At 41.8% G+C, this 24,107-nt stretch overlaps 3 protein-coding genes and 1 long non-coding RNA gene across 5 annotated transcripts; 1 reads left to right on the top strand and 3 right to left on the bottom strand.

The window, feature by feature from the left end:
* Nucleotides 1–661: 661 nt before the first annotated feature.
* LOC143366944 (elongation factor-like GTPase 1) lies at nucleotides 662–23,999 on the top strand. The gene is made up of 5 exons (XM_076808429.1): nucleotides 662–3,593; nucleotides 3,802–3,924; nucleotides 4,104–4,255; nucleotides 22,694–22,881; nucleotides 23,049–23,999. Exons 1-5 carry the CDS (start codon nucleotides 1,045–1,047, stop codon nucleotides 23,235–23,237), a joined length of 3,201 nt encoding a protein of 1,066 aa, XP_076664544.1. The 5' UTR covers nucleotides 662–1,044; the 3' UTR covers nucleotides 23,238–23,999.
* Dsx-c73a (doublesex cognate 73A) lies at nucleotides 5,456–15,400 on the bottom strand. Its single transcript, XM_076808449.1, has 5 exons — nucleotides 14,586–15,400; nucleotides 6,867–7,121; nucleotides 5,898–6,048; nucleotides 5,684–5,809; nucleotides 5,456–5,591 (listed from the first exon to the last, which is right to left on the bottom strand). Exons 1-5 carry the CDS (start codon nucleotides 15,375–15,377, stop codon nucleotides 5,467–5,469), a joined length of 1,449 nt encoding a protein of 482 aa, XP_076664564.1. The 5' UTR covers nucleotides 15,378–15,400; the 3' UTR covers nucleotides 5,456–5,466.
* Nucleotides 17,974–22,477, bottom strand: Aos (protein argos). 2 transcript variants are annotated; one of them, XM_076808454.1, is made up of 5 exons: nucleotides 21,905–22,477; nucleotides 20,430–21,830; nucleotides 18,808–19,049; nucleotides 18,534–18,729; nucleotides 17,974–18,396 (listed from the first exon to the last, which is right to left on the bottom strand). In XM_076808454.1, exons 2-5 carry the CDS (start codon nucleotides 20,688–20,690, stop codon nucleotides 18,148–18,150), a joined length of 948 nt encoding a protein of 315 aa, XP_076664569.1. In that variant the 5' UTR covers nucleotides 20,691–21,830; nucleotides 21,905–22,477; the 3' UTR covers nucleotides 17,974–18,147. The 2 variants fall into 2 exon arrangements, with proteins under 2 accessions (XP_076664569.1, XP_076664570.1); XM_076808455.1 differs by lacking the exon at nucleotides 21,905–22,477 and having other exon boundaries at nucleotides 17,989–18,396; nucleotides 18,829–19,049; nucleotides 20,430–21,485.
* On the bottom strand, nucleotides 22,758–23,134 carry LOC143366956 (uncharacterized). The gene is made up of 2 exons (XR_013084869.1): nucleotides 23,011–23,134; nucleotides 22,758–22,936 (listed from the first exon to the last, which is right to left on the bottom strand). It is a non-coding gene; the product is annotated as an uncharacterized LOC143366956 (long non-coding RNA).
* Nucleotides 24,000–24,107: the final 108 nt, after the last annotated feature.

Here is a 24,107-nt window from a genome sequence, read left to right as displayed (position 1 = left end):
GTATATAAAGACATTCTAATTGCGATTGATTCATACAAAATGGGTGAATGTACAGCACCCTTTTGCAAAAATGTATTACAATTAAGATTGGTATAATTGAAAGATTTAAAAATCAGCGGGAATAGACGAAAAATAGCGGGCCAATCAAAAGTGGCCTTCTCGTGGCCAGGCTCTGATTATAGTGTCTCTAGAATCGGTGACTTGTCAGTGCCCTAAACCATGCTCATGAAATATTGTAGAATGTTAACGACGAAAAAAGGCCAGCCATGGTAAGATATCCCACAATCGAAACTCGATCGGCCACAATCGTTTGAGCCGTGTGTATGTAGTAGCGTGGAGCGGAAATAACTTATCGGATAGTTATTTTAGTGGTGGAGGAACGCCACGCACGCGGGCCATGGCGCCGCGAAGTCGAACCAATCAACGCCTCGGGAAACGATGGGAAACGAAACGACGTCAGCACCAATCCAAGCTAACTAGCCAAGTCAAATGAGGCCGCAGCCAATCAGCGTTGACAACCGATTCCCTTGGCTAATTGATTTAACTTGACGGTAGCGCCGTTTCGTTTCCCACCTTGGCGTTGATTGGTTCACGTCGCGGCGCCATCCTGCGCATGTGTGGCGTTCCCCCACCGCTAAAATAACTACCCCATAAGTTATTTCCGCCCCTAACACGTTGTTACATGTACCTAACCTGCGGTCCTAACCTGCATAGATGAAGTGATAAATACGATTCCAATTTTTCTCAATAGCATAGTAATAATATAGGAATTAGAGAAAAGGAAAACAGTTTCGATAATCGACCCTCGATCGATAATTTATTTTTGGTGCTGATTAAGCAACCGAAGCACCTGGCATGCTGAGCAAGACGAAAACGATAACGATGCCAACGAGACTACTATATGTCCTTGTGTTTGTTGAACGTTACGTACTTTGGAAGCAAAATAAAGTGAAATAGTGTTTACCGTCATTATCACTAATTAACGTATCCGCACACCAAAGAATACTATTCCATTTTCGTTCGCACTTGTAAATTGATGGTAGAATGCGACTTGTTAGTCCAGAAAAATTGACAAACATTCATAGCGATCCTGCCAGTATTCGAAATGTTTGTATACTGGCGCACGTTGACCATGGCAAAACCACCGTGGCTGATTCGTTGGTTGCCAGCAATGGAATCATTTCCAACAAGCTTGCTGGTAAACTTCGGTATTTGGACAGTCGTCCAGACGAACAAATGCGGGGGATCACTATGAAATCGAGTTCTATTACTCTTTATCATAAGTATGGTTGTCGAGAGTTTGCTATTAATTTGATAGATTCTCCAGGGCACGTAGACTTTGCCTCAGAGGTTTCCACCGCGGTTAGACTTTGCGATGGAGCTATTATCGTAGTCGACGTAGTGGAAGGTATATGCCCCCAAACCCGTGGCGCATTATCCACCTCCTATGCAGAAGGATTAAAACCGATTCTACTGCTGAACAAGATCGACAGGTTAATTACGGAAATGAAACTATCTCCATTGGACGCTTATGTGCATTTGACTCAAGTTCTAGAACAAGTGAACGCCGTAATGGGAGAGCTATTTGGCAGCGACGTAATGGAGAGGGAAGAAAAAGAGGAACTGAGAAAGGAAAAGATAGAAAGGGTTTCTGACAAAAGGAATCTGGCTGACTGGCAGTCTGTACTCGAAGATCTAGATGATTCCAGTTTATATTTCTCTCCGGAGCAAGGTAATGTTTTATTTTCCAGCGCCACCGACGGCTGGGGCTTTGGCGTCAAAGACTTTGCCAAGATATTTTCCAGCAAACTAGGATTTAGCGAAAAAATATTGGTAAAGACACTCTGGGGAGATTTCTATGTGAACACCAAGACAAAGAGGATAATGAAAGGAGCTCAGGAGAAAGCAAAGAAGCCTCTATTCGTTCAGCTTATCCTGGACAATCTTTGGACGTTGTACGAAACAATAACCGTACAGAAGGACAAAGAAAAGGTGGCGTCCATGGCAGAGAAGCTCGATATCAAATTAACCACGCGAGATTTAAGACATACAGATCCGAAGGCTCAATTGCAGGCCGTTTGCTCTCAATGGTTACCTTTGGCTCGTGCGTGTCTGGACGCGATATGCGAGTTAGTCCCAGCTCCCAACAGCTTGACCTCTGAGAAGGTGGAGCGGTTGTTAAGCGGTAACTTTGATTTCTCATCGTTACCAGTTGAAACGCAACGATTAAAAGAAGCATTCCTAGCATGCGACCCATCCGCGGATTCCCCAATCGTCGTGTACATTTCAAAAATGTTTCCGGTCGAGAAGAAAGTATTACCAGAGAATAGACCTAAACCGCTGACGCCGGAAGAGTTGGCGGAACGAAGGGACATGGCGCGGCGAAAGCACGCGGAGAAAATAACATTGAAAGAGGAGTGTTCAGAAGAAAGGCTACAAGAGATTAATAGCGAGGAAAGCGCGCAATCTCAGACATCGACATTTACAGCTGCAAAGACGACCGAGCAAGATACGGACACCGTGCTACTAGCGTTTGCCAGAATCTATTCCGGCACGTTGAGGAAGGGGAGCAACGTGTTTGTGTTGGGCCCAAAACACGATCCACGCGAGGCATTGAACCGTGAGAAAACGGGGCCGGGGTTCGAGTCACCGGTCGACGAGAACGCGACGTTGAAGGATTTAAAAGCCGGAAGATACGTGACCAGCGTCAGCATACAAAGACTCTATCTACTAATGGGCAGGGAACTAGAACCTACCGATAAGGTGACTGCGGGTAACGTATTCGGAATCGGTGATTTGGAGGAACACGTGCTGAAAACAGCAACACTTTCCACCACCGTTGCCTGCCCCTCCTTTGTCGAGCTGTTATCGCTCGGTGCTGTACCTATAATGCGAGTGGCTCTGGAACCGAAACATCCCAATGATTTGCAGCCGCTGATCAATGGTCTGAAGCTGCTTAATCAAGCAGATGCTTGCGCCGTTGTTCACATTCAAGAGAGCGGGGAAATTATACTCAACACTGCCGGAGAGGTGCATTTGGAGAGATGCTTGGAAGATTTGAAGCTGAGGTATGCTAAAGTGGACGTGAACGTGTCGGAACCGATCGTACAGTTCAGAGAGACAGTCGTCCCTCCTCCAAAGGTCGACATGATGAACGAGGCGATCGAGAAGAAAGCCGATGATGGCAACTTGCTGGCTTGGACAGCAAATCGACAGTGTTATTTGGAGATAGATGCAACACCTTTGCCAGAAAACATCACTAAGATTTTAGAAAAGAATTCCGATCTGATAAAGGCCTTGTATCTATACTACGGCAAAGTGTCTTCGGAAAAGGAGGATGAAACGGAAAAGGAGAGACGGCCCAGTGAAACAGAATCATTACGTTCCATCTCCGAAAGGAAACGGAGAGAGTTGGAGTCGTTTAAAATCGAGCTGATAGTTGCTTTTCGAGAGGCTGGCCATGAAAACCTATTGGATAAGATATGGGCCTTCGGCCCACGGAATTGTGGTCCTAACATCTTACTAAACCAAACTGACTACAAGCAGAAAAAGTTCTGGGAGAGGCACTCCAAGTCTACGGATCCACGAGCTCCGTGAGTATTGAACAATTCATGCAATTCGTATTACAACTTATTCACCAATAATACGTAATATATTTTCGGCTTTTTACCAGCTATCTTTAGATCTTAAGCTAGCGTGTGCGGTGTGTCGCGTCGCGTCGCGTCGCGACATAATAATGTACTTATGTAGGTACATACATCTGAGAAAGCGCGTAACGTGTCTTCTGATCTGCTGCATCAGGTACGAAAGCAGCATGGTGAATGGTTTTCAATTGGCAACGCTCGCTGGACCTCTGTGTGAAGAGCCTATGATGGGTGTCTGTTTTATCGTGAAGAAGTGGGAAATTTATCAACATGCTCCAAGGTATATTAACACCTTCTTCTTCCTTAATTTCTGCTTTCTGCCGGGTGATTCTCAGAGTAATTAGCAAACGTAATACTTAATTCCTTCTCCCTCCTATTTTTCGCATCTACATAATTATGTTTTATTCGATGAAAGGCTGTAGTTACATATCGAATGATAACTTGCTCTTTTGTCAACAGCGAGAATTACGGCCAGAGTCAAGGTCTTGTTGTTGGTGGACATTTAATGTCGGTATGCAAAGACGCTTGTCGTCGGGTATTTAACTCGAGACATCCACGCCTAGTCACACCTATGTACAGCTGCAGCGTTCTGGCGAATTCGGACGTATTGGGTAAGTCTCTGGCGTATCTATCTGTTCGGTTACGGTTATTCTTTTGGCTTTGAATACTTATTAGATTTCTATTCTTTCGTCTCCAATATCGCACAGTGCGTTAAACATTATTCGTTAACGTTACAATTATATTACAAAACGATTACAGTAGGTGTCGCTACGATGGCGACGCGTCAATTGCAAACGTAGGTTTGTAAAACCTAGAGTATGTAAAAACTGTCCCAGATGAATGACTCAAAGCAACGACTATCTTGGTAAGCGAACAAGGCGAAGCGAGTACAACCGCGAATAGAGAGGAATAGATGAAACTGGGAAATTTCTCGGGCTCGGCGTCATTACCTTTGACCATCCTTTCATTTCTTATTGGCTCGATCGATCGATCGTTGAAGCCACAGGATTCTACGACCGCGGAAATTATAGCGGCTGATAGCTTTTGTGGTTTGGCCGATCGTTGAGCAACGCTGCTTCAGTTGCTGACAAACATATCGTTCTAATTATCGCGAAACTAACTCAAATCTCACATGGACTGACTGACAATTGGCTACCAAATTGCCTTTTCAATATTCAGCCTGGTTATGCACGGTGCTAGGTAAAAATGAACGTAACGAATACGAAACGATGTTAAGGACGAGCTATACCTGTCGTAACATCTGTGTATGTAAAATACACGCGCACTCACACACACACACACACACATACACATAGTTCTATAATTGACGCGAGATGCGAGCTGGTATTTGATTGTGATAAGCCTCCAGGACGAAATTTCTGTAACCTCAAGTTACTTGAATTCGACGCACAAATCTAAACGATATGAAACGGTAAAGCCGCCAAGAAACTAATTGTAAATAAGATAAACCAAGGTATTGGTTGTACGGATTCCTCTGGGGAATGAATTGATTCGGTCATTTATACGTAGAGTAAATATGTATACATTATACATGGGTTGCATCCAGTAGTGATGGGTGGTGGTATCGCGGTATATTTGCTGTACAACCGTGAATTTCTATCCTTCCATTTGGATGGATAATTATACGGGTATAAATAAGGAGGTACAAGAAGAGAATGAGTCGCTTAACGAGGGATGGAAAGTCAGAGAAAGCTGAGCGAAGCGGAATGCTTAATAAATAAGTGAATGAATGGCGAAAAGCAGATTGCGCGTGAACCGAATATGTAGTAATTTCTGATACTTGGTTGTATCTTGGAAAGTTCTAATCCCAAACAGCCGTATTGATCAGTTGTTTCACTTTGTACCATGGAAAGCTCGATCTTTCATCCGTTTCCTTTTTCTCTGTGTACATGGAGTCGCCGGCGGTGGTTTGTTCTTCTGGACGGTCTGTCGGCAAACGATGATCCCTTTATTAATCAAACACTGCCAGAGACTTGGAGTTGCGGACACGATTCGCGAAAGAAAACTATGATAAATACCTGAAATGCTGCGCGTGTACCGCAATGGCCGCCCTCTTCTGTTTCCCCCCTGCACGCACATCATCCCGTACACGCGAATTCCCGGTACGCTAGCATACGTCGGCTGATCGTGACTCATAGGACCTTCTAGGAACACACACGAGAATAATGTATGATTGTATGTAGTTAGAATTTACAATACGCATTCTTCTTCTTCTTTCCTATGCTTTCTCACCGAGAATATTTGCATCGGGGCACCTGCAGATTACGAGGTAATGAGACTTTCCAGTTCTTATGTTTTGCAACGCGAGGAGAGACCAGTCCCTCGGTGTTCTGCATTCGCGCATTTCCGCCACTGGTTCGCAAGTCTTCACCAACGTCAAAGCCTAAATCAAGTAGCATTAGATTAGCTTTTTGCCTTTTTCGTCTTCTCTTAATAGACCGAGAGCCAGTGAACATTTATACGGTCGATAACGGAAAAAAAGCTGATTTTTTGTGTGGTAATTAGTAAACGTAATGGTAAGTTATAAAAAAATGTTGCCAGATGTTCATAAAGTTGCATTTTTACACTGATCATTTACATCATAGATAAATGGCTGTTTCTTTTTTTAAACTTTAAGTTAGGACCCCTTTAACTAACACCTTGCCAGACGTGAGCAAGGTCTTAATCCATTACCGTAATACTTCCGCAACAATTATATACGTTTTCCAGTAAAAAATGACACGCGAAAAATGTTTATAAATTCTTTTAAAACACCATACTTTTTGCCTACTACGCTACATGTTTGGTGGGGAAAATTTATGCTACTCGAGCAATATTAGAGATTTGGGTTTATTGTGATCGTACGACGTACATAGGTACATACGTTGTATGCTTGTATTACATACATACGCGGCGATATTTTGAAAACTTGTTACGCTGGCTGAAAGTGAGTGAGTCGTTTCTTGTGATCTGGCTAGGTGTTTAGTCAGTCAACGAACCTTCGTCTCTTTTTCTCTCGCGCGTCTGATTTTCTTTGCTCGGTGCGGCAAAGTTATTATTCTGGTAAGAAGCGTTTACACGCATTATGTAGGCAAACGGTAGAATCGATTACAGGGAATTGGCTCGTCACGTCAGTGTTGGCGAAACAACGCGAGTAAAGAAAGTAAATAGCAAAGTATGTACAATGTATACTAGAAGAGGCAAAGCAACTCAACTGCTAACCTTGGTTCGTGGGTCGGTGACCAGCTCCGTAGTGTGGAGGTCGTCGCTGTCGAGAGAGGCGCTGCAAGGGTCGCGATATCTCCCTGGACAGGCACACAGAGGCTGAGTAAAATTCAGTCGAACGTAAACGGCATTGCAAACCTGCTGAACCGCGCATTCCGGTAGCAAATAGATGTGCTGATTATGCGGATAATAGTGATATTTAGTTGGTTTCGCGAGAGCTGCACTCGCTCCTTCCGGTAATCGGACTCCCGCCTGTAAAATTACCAGTTAACGCAATTATTATTATTCCTCCATACCTCCTGCCTTTATCGCCGTGTCTTTCATTTGTCTTTTGCGCTATATAAAACAGATTTCGTTGCTCTCGCTCTCGCTCTCGTTCTCGTTCTCGTTCACGTTCACGTTCTCGTTCTCGTTCTCGTTCTCGCCCCCGTTCTCGTTCTCATTCTTGTTCTCAATTTTTCTCTCTCTGGTTACTTTTCCGCAAATAATCGCAATAGAACTGTTGTGGATAGTCGGCAAGCAGAGAAGAGAAATACAATGTAGATAATTATACGAACAAACAAGTTTGAATGAGTGCGCACTTAAAGTTTAAACTTCTAGCTTTTACTAGTGATTTTTCAAGCAAATATTCAGTTCCGTATGCAATAAAGGACGAAGTATTTATTATAAATAGTTTTTACTAATTTTTCAGTAAATACGTAAAATACGTATGCATAATGCAAGTAAATGCTAGTGTTATCTTAAGTCTGCCAGTCGTCTGTCTTAAATTGTCTGCTCAATCGCAATCATGGCGTTGTTCGTGCAAATTCGTGCCCCCAAGGTTTACAAAAGTCGAAGAAACCACACCCGAGAATACCGTACCATGTTTAGATTCGAAGAACACCATGTGAACAACCTGGTGGATACATTTTTAGATATCGTGAACGAAACCGGAGGTGGCGGTCTTTCACGGAAAGAGTAAACGGAGGTATGTTTTATTTAAATACATAGGAGATCCCGGGTTGGAAGTAGGTACAGTCAGTTGAACCGTAACTGAAGTTGTCCGCAAAATCTGTACCAAACGCCAGAACTGGATTAAAATTCCAAAAAAATACAAATAAAGTAGAAAAAGTCAAAAGAGATTGGCAGATTTACCCGTCATAACATATATAAAGTAAATATTTCCAAAAACTGTCAAATGCGAACTTTTATCCGATATGGATGGTTTTATTTTTCTAGATACAATAGTTGTGTTAATATAGAAAAACAACTAATAGTTAATATTTTTGTTTAAATCAAGGTAACAGTAATAGCACATAACGTTACATCAGTCTTCCGCAGGATCAGTGTATTCTTCTTTACACGCAGGACAAATTATTTTTTCCATAGATGTTGATGGTTGGGCTATTCTCTTTTTGAAACCGATTTGTTTTGTTCCTTTCAAAATTTTTCACAAGTACTAGATGTTTTTTTTTTGCTTTTCTAATTACTTCTTTGCACGTTCGAAATTCAGATTTTGTTTCGTTGCTTCATTTATTTCAAGCTGATTTTTTAAATGGGGAGTTTACATTCTAACTCTTGTCACACTGCATTGTGCGAACTCTTGCTCCCACAGCTACTTTTCCATTGTTTAATCAATCCTGTTATCTGTAAGGAGAACTGACAACTTATATTAGTACTTTTGAATAGAAGAATTTCAGCTGTTTCAGGTGAAATATTAATTAAAGTATTTGCTGATCAATTTATAGGAATAATATTGATTCCTAAAAATGAGAATATTACATCAGAACTAACGAATTCAGTACTTACCGCGTTGTACGATAACAAAACGAAGCACAGCTACACTGTCAATCAGCATTGGCAACTGCCACAACTCAAACAATGAAATTCGCATGGTGCGAACTTTTACCTACGTCTATTCTACAGCATGAAAATTGTCTGGTGTCATATTTCTTAGCGGCTTCCGCCAACCACTCTCGCGAAACTTGACCGTTCTATTACGAATCAGTAATCACGTGATATTATTGCAGCTATATCTACTTAATACCGATACCGATTCACGGTTCCTTATACTTTTGAACACTCCGACTATAGATAGGTATATGTAATTGGTTTCAAAGTTTTAACTGCAAAGTGCAAGTGAAATGGGCGAGGATACTGATCGATAGATGGATTTTTCATCGGTCTATCGAGAACGCGCTCGCTTGGCGAAATCAAGTACCTAAGTACTTAGATTCCTTAAGATTAGTCACGGGCGCAGCGTTAAGCAGATCGAACGGTAGCAACGATATCGTTCAATAAACCGTACTCTTTCGGCCTCCTTCATTTTCTTTTGCCTGCTCTTCCGTTTCCGTTTCTTTTCCTACCGTTCGATACTTTTTCTTTTGCTATCGTCACGTTCCACTACCGATATTAACACCGGTTGATCCGCTTGCACGTCACGGTCATGAACACTTGCCCTCCTTTTCAAATGCTAAAGCGAGCAACGCGATTCGTGACAATTTTCTAAGCAACTCTCAACGATACCTATTTAATTCAACGATTCGACCAGAACGGGTCGATCAACACGAGTACATATTTATTTCGTTGAACCATAGAAACCGATAATGATTCTTATTGTTAGTAACAGGGGAATGAGCATTGAGCAGCCAGTGAAGGAGAAAAGAAAGCTAAACCAGGCAACGCCTCCAACTTGAACAATTATCTCGCTACCTAATTAATAAGAAACTGAAATGCTAGCAATGGATTTTCATTAATTTATCCGAAAAGAGAAACATTTCAGACAGCAATGACGATTCCAGTCGAAACTGTGCGAGAACGGGAAGGATCAGCGTTAACGGTTTCCTTCTTTCTCCGATGCAAATTGCTGGTAGGAGCGTGCAACTGTTTTTACACGAACAGCCACTCTTGAAGCTTCATTTAATGCTAGAACCGCAGATTGTTTATTTGCAGCAACGTTAGGTACATTATAGACGGCATGGCTATCTATCGGTGACTGAATTGTCTCCTGTCTCTTGTCTCGTATAATTTCTTTCTGCTAAATAACTGGCTTTTGTAATTGGGGGGAAGATTAAAAGTTTGCTTCACCGCAAGCATTAGGACTTTCAAAGAATTTTCTATGAATTCTCGATTTTGCTTTACCGCTAACTCTCGTCTGGAACCACAGTTATGCCTGCACGGAAAATCGACTTTCCATGAAATTGCACAGAATCCGATGGTTTCGTTGCTCGATCAAACTAAACCGTTGCGTTACATCGGTGAACGAGTGTAATTTCTTCGATTATATCGCGGTATTCTTTGTATTATATTTAACCGTTGCAACTGTACATTCCTTTGAATCTGCCTGTTTCTCTGCCAGGCAGGACACAGTCACAGGCATAGTTACGCGTCAAAAGCTGAATGAAACAATCTGTTGTTACATTAACAACGAACACGTAAATTATTGCTGTAAGTTCATCGTGTAGCGAATACAGTATAGGTATGAGTATAATCTTTCGTTACCGCCACACGCATACCTACTTCCTTGTTAGTAGTAGTTGAATGATAAGACAGTGTATGCAACATTTAAAGAAATCCAAAGCCATAATTCATCGTTATTGAAACTTGAAATATAGATATTTCTGACGCATGTAGGATGTAGGTACAATAGATGTGCCTACATAGAATCCCATACTCTTGAAATGTTTTGCTACTAACTCATTGTGCATCATTGAAATGTGGTTTTTCTGATACGCTGAACAAGATGCACTGAAAAGTGATAATATCTATGTTGTGGCAGTGAAGATGCCACACACAAAGCTAATGCATAGAAATGAATGAACATTCCGCTTAACCACGTACGCAGTACGCACACTGCCATTACCATTACACAGTGGGACAAACTGCTCCTTTTCATAGGAATAAGATATAATTTAAACTGTTATATAAACAGTTTATATAAAATTGAAAGCTGTCTAAACTTTATATAAATAATAATTTAAATATGGTTCTAATAAACCATTTTGTCAATGGAATCTGCTAAAATGGACTTGAAATTCGGTATTAGAGGTTTTATTTGTTTGCAAAAAGAAATATAACACGTAAACTATTTGTATGCATGAAAAGAGATTATCCAGACGTATTTCAGCATATATTTACAAAATACAAAAACTTAATTAGACGAGTTGTTGGTGGTGGGATAACTTGAGAAATATGGATTTTTTCAGAATTATTTTTACGCTGTTTTGTAGATATAAGAAAACGATGTACCTTCTGTTTAATCTTCTTTTCGACATCTCTCACCATTCTCGAAACATTCCACGGGAAAAAAAGTCTGCATTTTTTTCAAGGAGTGATTTCACCCCGAAAAATTGCGTTATGGCACCAACAAAAAAGACGGTTGCGTTACGAATGGAACTACTCTCCTCTACTTGAACACCGAGTTTCATAATTTTCTGATTTTCCGGCTTGCCGAACCTCCCTTGTGAGCGTAACCTCTTAAATCGCATTTTTCTTCGAATCTTGTACGGCTAGACAAATTCTGCGAACAGATTTGAATTCAGCACCTCAAAATCTATAGGAAATGATGTGTAACAAGTCAAGGAAAAAGTTCAACCACGCGTTATAACGGAAAAACCGAAATTGTCTTTGAAAATGTCTACTTTGACGTAGATTTTCAAAGTCAAAACTTGTTTGTTATACATTCTCGATACTTTTCCCTTATTAACCTCGAAAAAGATTCATCCCTCTATCTTATTCCTATGAAAAGTTCTACGATTTTCACACAAAAAGGAGCAGTTTGTCAAGGGGAGAAGCCCGTACGTAGTTTGGATGACAATGCAATATTTAAAAAAAAAAAAATTAACCTCGAGTGGGTGAAAAAATTACCCAGTCATCAATAAATATAACCCATAACTACAAATCCAAACAACTTGAAATCAGCCACTTGCGTTCTTTACGTAAACGACAAAAAGCCGCTGCGTTCGGGACGCTAAGTAGTCTGATCGCGATTATCGACAATACCTACAAAATTTATCGGGAAATGATCCGTCACGTATGTACGAATAGTAAAACTAAAACTTTGCAGGCGTTCGTAGTATATCATCATCGAAAATTGTAGTACAAGAAAAGAATTAGTTTTTAGTGACTGTTAAACTGTATACAGCAATAAAAGATATTTGTAAAGAAGTCTGAGCTGTGAAATGTAAATCCACAAACACTAAATAAAAACTAGAAAATAAAAAAACGATTTTATTAAAAATGTAGTAAAAACTAAATTCAAATGCACTAAAAACTAAAAAATAATTCTTTTCTTGTACTTCAATTTTGATGGTGTTAATATCACTTTAAATAAAATCGTGGGGCACGATATTTCATAACAGGATATGAATCACTTTAATACTCCAACTGCTGGTTGCACATGATGCCCCGTGATTTTATTTAAAGTGATATTAACAGCATCAAAATTGAAGTACAAGAAAATGATTATTTTTTAGTGCATTTTAATTTAGTTTTTACTACATTTTGAATAAAATCGTTTAACATGAATTTTTATATATATTGTATCAATTTTTAGAAATTTTTTGCAAAGATACCAATCCGCTAATCCTTTCGTAACTTTAAGGGTACTTCACTTAACATTGTAATAAGTAAAAAAAAAATTATAACAGTAAAATTATAATAAATACAAAAGAAATAGAGCAGTATCTGAAATAGGTAGGGGAGACCGGGGCTAATTGACTAATTCCCTTTAATTGTTTTATTACGTTATAAATTATGCTGCGATCCGCGATATTAAAGCATATGAATGACCAGCTTGCCATTTAATGTGTCACCGTGACAAAAACTTGCGTGTTCTACCGGTGAGAATGAAAAATCTAAAAAGGTCGGCGGGAAGTAAATATTTTTGTTTCGACTATTTATCAATGTTTGTCCACTAAGTATTGCTTGATGTTTTTTTATGAATATTTTGTGAAAACGTGATACGTTGACTATAATTTAGGGTATTTTATTTTATCCGGTGCGTGGAGGTTTTGTACGTACGACCCTTAACATGTTGACAGTGGCAGACGGGGTTACTTGACTAATTGTAAGCATAGGAGTACCACTAAAAATTGCACTTTTTATCCTCAAGATGCAGTCGAGGCAAAGAGCCGGGGTTTCTTGACTTATTCGTCTCATTACTCTAAATATAATAAAAACTATGACCTATACTCAAGCAAAACAATTTTAAAAATTAAGCCTGTATACCTAATGAAAACGGCGCCGTTTGAAGTGTCTCTGGTAGTTATTTGAAACAGACCAATAATTTTTTTTTCAATTTATGTACCAATTGTAAGAATATGAACCACAAATGGTGTACAAAAATTGCATTTTTTAAAAATGGCGGAACTTGAAACATTTTCGCCAAAAATTCGCGTTTTATTTGTTTAAAGACAGTAGTTAAAATTCATAATTTGGTTAAACATTGTGGTTCATATTCTGAGGAATGTTATAAACTAAAAGTGTGCAAAATTTGAAATTAATTGATCAAGTAGTTTTCGAGTTATCCCCGGCGCCAATTTTGAAAACGTGGTTTCGAGAAAGAAGGGTTTAAAATGCGTTTTAGATATGCTCGGCGCTCGGAGGCGCGCTGACTCACTAGTATATTAGAGTATCAACACGGGGTTGAATTTTGGCCTATAACTTTGAGAATATATTTTTGAAACGGTTTAGAAGCGGTTTATGGAAAAAAATTTGTTTCTATTTTTCGTTCGGTTTATACGGTCTTCAGCCCTTAATTGGATGAGAACGTTTGATCCGGGCGATGGGCCCAGCCCCACGATTTCATCAGGACACATCTTTGACCCGTGAAACTCAACCGCTTTATAGCTGCGTACCTATCTATGTGCCTATGTAGTTACGGTACTTGCGGTATAGTTAAACGTAGTTATAGCTTAAACAGTTATACTTTGCACTTGGAGGCTCGTACGCAAGGTACACTACTTAAAACAGTTAAGATAGTTGAGGAATAGGGGAATTAAAGCGAATTTGAAGCGAAGCCGTGTTCCAATAGTTCTAGAAACGATTCAGCCCTACCTAAATAGGTTCTCGGTTTCCAGAAATCGCAGCCGATCGATCAGTCGATTCTGGTCACACTTAACATTCTTGACACTAACTGTTTTGTTCTGACTAATCATACAGTTACGTTTACATTTATGTTTACGTTTACGTACCAACTAACGTTTGTAGCTTTCTAGGTCGACCCATATGACATTTTTTCTCAAGTTCGTGACACTTGACGGTCCTTGCTGCAGTTACTGCACGACTCGAATCTGGGTCCCTTTCTACTCTATAGCTCCACGCACATACATAGTTACATTTCTCCCCGTTCTTTGCACAAGCTCCAAGAGAACATTACATAAATTATAGCGTCTACTCCACCACTACCTAACTTAATAGCATAGCAACGCTATAAAACGTTAATTGTGAATCGTCCACGTGTACCCACAGCGTGTACTTATGTACAGATAAGTCCCATTTAGAAGCAATCTGGTGCTATCTCCACCAATCCAACATTATGCAGTTGGTTCCATGGTGAATAATTTATCGCGAAACATCAGTCCTCGATTACTTCGAGATTAACTATAGCTGGCTTGTTCTTAGATACTGTTCAACGCTAGCATATTTCTTTCGTGCTGCCGAGTGTTATTTCAGAACGAGTACGTTAATCGATCAAAGAAACTGAAGAGGGAGAGAGTTAAAAGGATGTCTACTCACCTCGCTGAGACTGGTGTAGTTGGTTGTCAATTTAATTTGAGGTCTAATTTTTCCGGCAGATTCCCGCGTTTCCTTCGCCGAGACCGAGCCAGGAGTGGTCATGAATTCGTTGAAACTGCTCGTAGATTTCTTCGAAGAAAGAGCATACGTATTCGCATCCTCAATTACAGATGTGGCAATCGTTCTCGAAGAAGTTTCTGTCGTGGCTGCGCTCGAATTTATAGTTGTTCTTCCATTGCTCGACATGCCACTTTCAGTCGTCGGTGCTCCTCCTAACTCTGCTCCCGCGATCGACGAGGTCGACGCTGATGTCGTCGGCAGAGTCTCGATCATTTCCGTCAAAGAATTACGGCCCGTCGATCCCAACGATATCATTGGCAATGGCGATGGTGATGGCGACGGCGACGATGGCGATGGCGATGGCGACGGCGACGATGACGACGATGACGATGACGATGACGATGATGATGATGATGATGATGATGATGATGATGATGACGGCATCGTAAGAGCATAGTTGATCATTGTGGTGGGAAGCCCGACAGAAATCGACTTGGATGCAGCACCACTGGTATCGGTATTGTTACCGGTGTCATTGCTGCCGATGTCGGTACTGGCAATAGTGGTGGTGATGTTACTGCTGGTCGATTTCTGTTCGTTGAAGTACATCGGTGTTGTTTGTTTCGCTTTAACGACACCTCGAAAATGAGATTGCGATTGCGACTGTGACGGCAGAGCTACACTTCCAACTACCAACATCAGCAAGCATACCACTTCTCGAACTGCTTTCATCTTCAACCCGATCTCCAATCGACAGAAAGATGGACGGAAGGAGTAAAGGTATCCCTCGAGTTTCTTGGTATTTTTACCTTGTACTTGCTGAAAGGAACGAAAAGAGAAAAGAGTAAAGTTGCTCATACGCGATACTCGTGTGTTTCCACTTTCCAGTAGGTACGATAGAGGTGAAAGAAAAACTGATCGGATGATAGAATATGAGATGTCGTGGAATCTCGACCCGCGTCGTTCGTTTCTTCCGTCGAGGAACAGTGTGCGGAGGAGCAAGAGTGTCTCGTTGAGAGAAAACAACACGACGTAAAAAAGAGTGAAAAAGGGGGGAGGAGAAACGAACGGCGAACACAGATCTCGAGCTCGGGCTCGAGCTCAAGCTCCCTTAACGGTATAACGCTATTTTTTCACCGAGAGACTGGATGCGATTTCCCAGCCGGTCGATTCAATCGCGAAATTTAAACGTGCACCGAATACTGATTTCGCTGCATGAAACGTTGCATCCCCCACCACCCTCGACTCAACATCTCTGATAATCTCGCCCGAACTTGACGATTAATATGTAGACGGTGGACTTGTTTAAAAATAGCGTCAACAATGAAGAAAATCGTACCTTTCCAAATAGTTTTCAGATCGAATGGCGAACGAATCGACCCTGATTTCGCCCTCGAACGCGACCTCGACCTTGATCTCACAGTTAGTCCTGATCTGGATCTGAATCTGGATCTCGATCTCGACCGCGACCGCGACCGCGACCTCGACTCCAAGCTTAACCTTGACTTACTCTACGAGTTTTGGCTCTCAAACGTAATTCACTAGTAGTTTTCAGTCGAATCCAAGTTACAGGGTTCAAGTCCTCGAAATGAAATTTCAATAAAGACGAAGAGGAACCGCGCGTATCTTTTGTCCGTGTCGTTTGTGAGAAAAATCTTTGAAACGTTATTGCGCCCACAAAGCTGAATTGTTCGCGTTCCCTCTCATTGTCGTGCGTGTTCCGTGGAATATCGAAAGAATGCCGCGCGAGTGGAACTTTTGCAGAGGAACGATCCGCACTTGAACGCTTTCGAGTTTGAAATGGGACTGCGAACTCTCGTACAAGTGACGCTGCCTATGAGTCCCAGCTAGTCCCACTTACCAACCAACCAGAAACCCTTGGCTATGCGTGGAATCCTAAGCTGCATCATCTCCGCCAATCCTCTAGCTTGGTCGCGCTCTACGCTCACCTATACACCGTCCACTGAATACCTCTACTCGGGATACATCCGTGTGCGCATCTTCGGAGAGGGATGAATTCAGAGTCAAGAGCCTGAGATTCTTAGAGACGAAACAGAACCTAGTGACTAACGGATGGGCCTGAGAAAGAGATAGAGTACCTATCTCATTGTCAGTGAAACACGCGACCCTGATAAGAGAAAACGCGAGAAGACGCGAGAAAAGCTTGTCTTCTTTTCCTTCTTCTTTTCGTTTTTCTATCTTTCTTTCTCCTTTTTCCTTTCGCTTCCTTCCCTTCCTCTCCTTTAATTTTCTTTACTTTCCTTTCGTTTCTCCTGTTTTACTTTGTAGTTCCGTTTCTTGTAGCTTCAAACTTAATCTCACGCGTCATTTTTAAACGACTTCATTCGTGTAGGTATTCAACGTTCTATCGTCAGGTGGAACGTGGACATGTCTGTTAATATTAGTTTCAAGGACTTTCAACGATCTTCGACTGGAGAAAAGCGAGAAAAGGAAAGAATCAGAGCATCGATAGCGGTACTGTTATTTTTCGCGAGTTCGATGAAATAGCAGAAAAATATATCGAGCGTGAAATCACTGTGGTTCTCATCAATAAACTAGCTGGCCAAGTTCACTGGCATTTGGACCAGATCCCGGGACGATCGCGATCGCGGTAGCGATCGCATCGGTCTCTCCTCCTCTTCCTCCTCCTGCGCCGCTTCCGCCCCCTTTGGAGGAATGCAACGCTGAACACTCTACGCGACCGATTTCAAATATAGAACATCGCTCGAAAGTTGTTCCAAGTGCAGCAATGTCTTCCAACTGCCTGTACGCCGGATGTCCAGAATTCCTTCCTAGGCGTCATCTAACCAGAGAGAGAGAGAGAGAGCGAGTGGGATGCGCAACGCCTTTAGGACGAGATTGGAAGGTATCTAGAATAGGGATTAATTGCAGCTTATCTTTTTTGCGCAAGTTAAAAGTTGCTTTTAGATGCGGAAACGGTATTGGCTGGGATCATTTATCTTTGAACACGTTCCGCCATCTGGCCTTTAGCCGCGGAAACGTTAAACCGAACATCTTAATGATCGACTAATGGATTTTTCGCATCGAGGTATTTGGAATACGGCAACGTAATATTTCCAGGAAATCGCCTCCTACGGCGCGTTCTCAATGTTTATAGGGCAAAAAAATACAATATTAGTAGGTTGTATGTGCCTAATTGATACTTGGTAGTAATGCCCGGAGTAGTAGTATTCTCGTACTATCTTCGCAAATGAAATATTTGCAACGAATAGGTATTTTCTGTTTTCAATTCCCGTTTTGCATTATTAAAATCTGACAATGATCTTTACTCGATCCGAAAAATAATTAACATGCATCGTGCCAATGAACGAGGAAAGCACTGGAATGCGGTTCGTTCCTACACCGATTCGGCATTTATTCGGGTTTATTCTCTCGCGTTACTTGTACCTACTCGCATAATATCGTAGGTATACGCGTTACATAGGTAGGTATAGGTATTGGTTTTTGCCCTCCGGATAAGTGGTCGGTTTCAGTCATAATTTCATAGAGTGTAAACCGCTTCGAAATGATACGGTTGCGAGGGCAGGCAATATCCACTGTAAGTCTTAATCTGGAAGAGACCGGAATAGGATGTTGCCGGAAAGGAACCCGGATCCGTGTGTCGCCTAGGACACCGATGGCCTTTCGGACACTGGCAGAGAGGTGATGCGTTCACCTCTTCGAGCTGCGAGCTTTGTCTCTTTCGTACGGTGAACAGTCGACAGGGTTCCTTGTGCTGACAGCGTAGCCTCTGAAAGCGAACATTCCTCTTGATAGCTTTGCTTGCATTGGTAAAAATGCGTATTCGCTACGGCCAGGAACGAGCACGGATATGGAAACGAGATCTAGATCGAGATCGAGATCGAGATCGGAGACGAAAGGACTTACGCTTTGCGGAGAACACGCGAAAGCATAAATAAATCTTGGATTTCCTTCGGAAGGTCTGTGAGGTTGTCTTCGAACTAGGTAGGGTACGCTGCCTGGTCGACATCGACAGTAAACTCGCTGGATCGTCGGTGTCGGCGTCGGCGTCGGCGTCGCATTCGCCGGGCCCCCTCCGGGAGCTAGAGTCCACGTGACGTCCCTGTAAATTACATACGTGCATCGGTGCACCTAGTAACCTATGTACGTAAGAGTTAAAAGATTGGAGAATCGTAATAACTTGGCTAGACATCCGACTAACTTGAAGTAACGACAGATGGGAAGACGTTTCACTGGTTCGCAGAGCTTATACTGCCGTGTTTTGTCCACTATCGTGTGCCCGTCATCTCCGTCTAAGCTGCTAGGACAGGTACGGCCGTCCGGGCAACGACATTGTCTCTCCACCCACGGCGACCCGTATAAATCCACCTTACTGCAAACTTCGTTTCGGTCCGAGCAACCTGGCAACTCTTCTTCGCTATCCTGAAAATTTCCAAATTTATTATTACGCGACGTCCAACAATCATTTCATCGATTCGGGGCATTCATAATTATATTACGTGTAAAATAGAATAATATGTAGATATCCAGTAATGAAATTGTTTGGGGGCGTTAAACAGTACATATCACCCCACCCTACCCCATCGAAGAATAGACATCTGGTCTAACTGCACTATTCAAACGGCGCGGCGCCGGTCAATCCCCTGAATGAGGCAATCACGTACGTCCTGTCGGGCCATCGCTGGTAATCTACGTCGTGTTCGAGAATCTCAATCAAACTCCTCAAACTCTGCCTGCCCATTCCTCTCATCGTATATGCACAAACTTTCCTCAACTCGATTGAAAGTTTCCATTTCTACTTGGCAATAAAAGGGGAAAGAAAAAAAAAGTAAGAAGAAGGAAACAATTTGTTTCTTTTACCCCTTATCGATCTTCCTTGGCTATCCACGTGTCACGTGCCTATAATCCTACAGGCATTATCTGTACGTCTACACTCTAAATTGGGGTGGCTCTTATTTTCGACTTTTGAATTTTTTTCGAGGCACCTTCCAGAATAGTTCCAAATAATTAAAAAGAAAAGGTGCCCCTGCGCCCTTGAACGTTTAAATAAATATTTAACAGCTCACAAAGTAGATTTTATATAATATCCTCCAAGTTATTGATTACATAAAAAAATATGTCAAACAAAAGTTGTAGATCTGGACAAGGAGTATCTTTTATGTTGTATTAGTTTTTCTCGCGCGACAAACGGTTTTCGAAAAAAAAGTCCGAAAAACTGAAAAAGAACACTTTTTATTTACGAAGGCGAACGTAAAAAATGGAATTTTGGCATATACCGAAATATGCCAAAAAGATCAAAATTTGTTTCCCCTTATTTTCAGTGTTTGATATGTATGTCATGAATGTTTTCTGAATATTTTCTATCGAAATTCGCAAAAATATCGAGGATCTAGACATCAAGAAGATTAAATAAGAGCTAGCTAAGCTTCATCTCAAATAAAATATCTTTCTCTCAGTTTCTCCGGTTTTTGCTCTTGGCTCTCCTTCTTAGAAGGTTGCTCAAATGGAATAATAGGGTGACCGGAAAGGCTGCGTGATCCATCCGGAAGTTCTCACGTGTCTCCCGCTTCTCGCACAAGCACAATGAAAATCACACCTGGCTCTCGAATTGTATACATACATACGCGTTATGTACGCACCGTCATTTCGCTCAATTACAGTACCTACGCAGACTCGATCGAGTCAATAGGGAAGAGGATACGCGACCGAGTGTTTCTGTTAAAAATTACAACAATTCGTAAATTACGAAAATGAGAATTCAGCTATCCCTGCTCGCACGAGATATGTACCTATCAAACTTACCCCGACTTGATAGAGAACTCTGGGAGGTTGATAGACCGATCGATGCTTCGCCTTCTTACCGATCAAGTCGATCTCGGTTGCTGTATCTTGTTGTTGGAATTCCTTTAACTCGGTTAGGTACTTGACTTCGTCAGAAGATAAATATTCGGTAAGAAAATCTTGACCGGCTTCGTGGAGTTTTAGTCCAAGGAGGCTACCCTCGATTCCACGTGCGAGTAACTGTCCAAACATCGTCAATAACAGACACATTGTAGTGGCCATGTGCGCGCGCTATCGTCCTCGCCTTCTTTTCGTTTAAATGGCAGAAACAGCCGAAGCCGAGTATAGTACTTTCTCGACCGAAACACCACCGAATCAGGATTGCATGCGTGCATATAGCACGGACGCGGTACTTTATATCGCGTATCGGCGCACGTGCGTGCTTTCTATAGCGCGGTCGGGATATCTTGGGGTCTCGTGCGTGCAATAGAACTTGCCGAATGCGAACGCTCCAAAAACTAAGAAACTACTAGTAAATTACCGTTTCTTTTCGCGCGATTTTACCGTGTCGTAAAGATCGACGGACCGATCGATCGGCTGGCCGGCCGGTCGACCGATCCAACGGATCCAGATCACTTTGCAAACAATAACAAAAACGGACGAAGCGAGAAGCTTTCTATTTTGTTAATATAGGTACCCCTTCACCAAGGGAGAACGTTAGGTATGTCCGCCGTTCGTTAAGAGCTATCCAGTATCTCTACTCGATCTCTACTCGTGTTATGCCTCGCACTTGTCGTCTTTCGTCTCTTTCACCACTCTTCGTCTTCTGTACTCTGTGTCTCTGTTATGCATATATAATCCTAACCATGTCCCACGTTTCACGATGCGATTAGGATCAACACGAGACCAAGCGACTTGCAACTTTCGTGTTACGCGAACCTATACCGTTCGTTCGACTGGACAGGTTTTAACAGCTAGAGGCGAAGCATGAATGAGTACTCCCTTCTCCACTCCACTCCACTCCGCTCCACTTCACTCTACTCTACTCTATTCCACTTCACTTCACTCCTCCCCTCTCCACTCCACTCCACTCCACTCTACTCCGCTCCGCTCGACTTCACTTCACTTCGCTTCACTTCACTCCTCCCCTCTTCACTCCGCTCCGCTCCGCTCCGCTCCGCTCCACTTCACTCTCTACTCTACTCTACTCTACTCTACTCATCTTTTTTTTCAACCAGTGCTGTCTTTATCAAGCGAGTACATCTGAACCAGTAGCAGCAAGTAAGAGCAGTCGGCAGTGTCTCGTGTGAAAAGGTTCTGAATAGATTCGATCGTGCCGAATGATGCGAAACTCGGTGTCCGGTATTTGTCCTGTAAAGAGCTGATGAAACATCTCAAAGTCGACCGAGAACTTTCCAGCAGCTTTCAAATTACAAAAGACTTTCCCAATATGTACCGCGTTTGAGAATTGCTTTTTCATTCATAGAAGCGGCGACCCATTCACTCTTACTTCCTTTCGTTTACTCTCCTGCTGCGCGCGCTCTCTTCCCCTGCACCCCTATTATTTATGCCAAACATGTAAGAGAGGATCGAATCGGATCAGCTCGATTGGAAACAAAAGCAATCGCATCTGGCAACTGCATACATCTCGCGCCAACCTCGCGAGGTAAATGTTTCGCGAAAAAACTGTTGAAACTAGCGAGGCGACAGATTTGCGAAAAAATTCGAAGGGAGAGACTGATTGTGAGGTAGAGTACTTGGGATTAAAGCTGAGGATCCTCAGGATCTGGGATCTAGGACCTAGAATACGAGTCGAGACTAGGATAAATAAGGAGAGAGTTGCGTGCGTAAACGATGAAATTGTTAACGCAGGAGGCATTGTGTACAAGTACAGTGTAGAAGTAAAGGTACTTGGATACCGCAAGAGCAAAGAATGCCAGCTAGAAACAGAGAAGGAAATATCGTATGCAACTTATGAAAGGAAGTATTATTGCACATTTTTATTTCTAAAGATAGATATCAACAAATCCTCGCCACTGTTGCGTAAGTGGTGTTGCCTTGGAGAAAGTCATGGCATTGACAAATACAACATATGTACCTTATATGTAAATTTTTACACATCATTTGAAATATTTCAAAATAATTTCTGAAATAATTACACAAATACAGCGAGATGGAGAATCAACGAGAAAGTAAAAGGGGGGCGCGCTGTCCGTGCGTTATGAGCAAGCTATTTACTATACCGTAGGTAAAGGAAAGACAATGTAGAGTGGATTTTGTTTCAGGAAAACTGTATGCTGTGTTCGGAAAGAGACAAGGCCGTGTAATCGCTGCGGAAAGTGCTCTCGGATTTGGTGGACAGTTTCGTGTGTTAGCAACGTTACCTGTGCCAGAGAGTTTTCAGCTGGCCAGAGAACTGCGAACTCAAACGTCGGGGCTGGCCAGTCCTCAACTGGTTTTTAGTCATTGGGAGGCAAGTTTATCCATGTCAGGGAACGCGTCACGTGGCTATGCATTTTTCCACTTTCCTCTATGACGAACCAACTGAATACACCCTTAAACAACTCATGTATCCCGATATCTACATTTATACATTATCAACGATACTATAAATTATAAATATTTGTTTTTGTATCGTAGGTGATCGAGCAAGATCCCTATTGGACACCTTCTACGGACGAGGAATACCTTCACTTCGGGGACAAAGCGGACAGTGAAAACAGAGCTAAGAAGTATATAGACGCGGTTCGTCGACGCAAAGGTCTATCCGTGGACTCTCAACTTGTCACGCATGGAGAAAAACAACGCACTCTCTCGAAAAATAAGTAAACGTTGTTAAAGAATCATCATTCGCCATCGACGTCTTAGGAATAACATCAACCGCCATTGCCATCGCCATCGCTTCGCGAATTCATTCGGTTTACGCAAACAAACAGCTTCGTTGATATGATTAGAATGGTCGAAAAAACCGTATTTCACATTGATTTAGAAGCACATTGTACTAAAGTTATCTTTAAAAAGTAAACCAGTCAAATGTAGTTCTATAGTTCTAAAACAAACACTGATATGTATTAAAAAAACAGGAAAGAAAAGAAAAATGCAAGCATGGTGGCTACAACGCGATCCATTGAAATGATGTGCATCCAGTACGCGTTTGTAAATAAATATTTTATACTATGCTAAATCTTTTGAAAACAAGTTAAAATTGTCGAATACCTAAGATTCAGATACAACATACACATACGTGCAAAATGAATTTTAATCCGAATGTATACTTGTTTATTCACTCGTTAGTGGGTGCACAACGCATTTTATACGAAATATGCCAACGATGACTGTAATAGAGTCAACTACCTCGGGAATGAAGGTGTCGATCGCCTGAAATATTATTCATTACGTACACATCGGGGACAAGCTACTTGCGAATATTTAGGAATCATGTTCGAGCGCTGGGCGCAGTTAGCTTTCATGAATTCGATGCAATCTTAACGTCAATTCGACTAATGTTGTAAAGAAAAGTTCTAACCATTTTGTATAATTTATAATTCAAAGCAGATATTTAAATAAAAAGAAAATGTGTATTCCATAGTATTTCTCATTGGTTATTCAACGATATCCCCGATTAGTTTATTACGGTGGACTGCAATTATACGTACTAACGTTCGTCTTATAGATATTTCTGATAAACTAGAGCGTTGA

Source organism: Andrena cerasifolii, chromosome 3, assembly GCF_050908995.1.
Source record: "Andrena cerasifolii isolate SP2316 chromosome 3, iyAndCera1_principal, whole genome shotgun sequence".
Taxonomy (NCBI): domain Eukaryota; kingdom Metazoa; phylum Arthropoda; class Insecta; order Hymenoptera; family Andrenidae; genus Andrena; species Andrena cerasifolii.
Note: the sequence above shows the minus strand (reverse complement) of the source record. Positions and strands in the feature narration are given on the sequence as shown.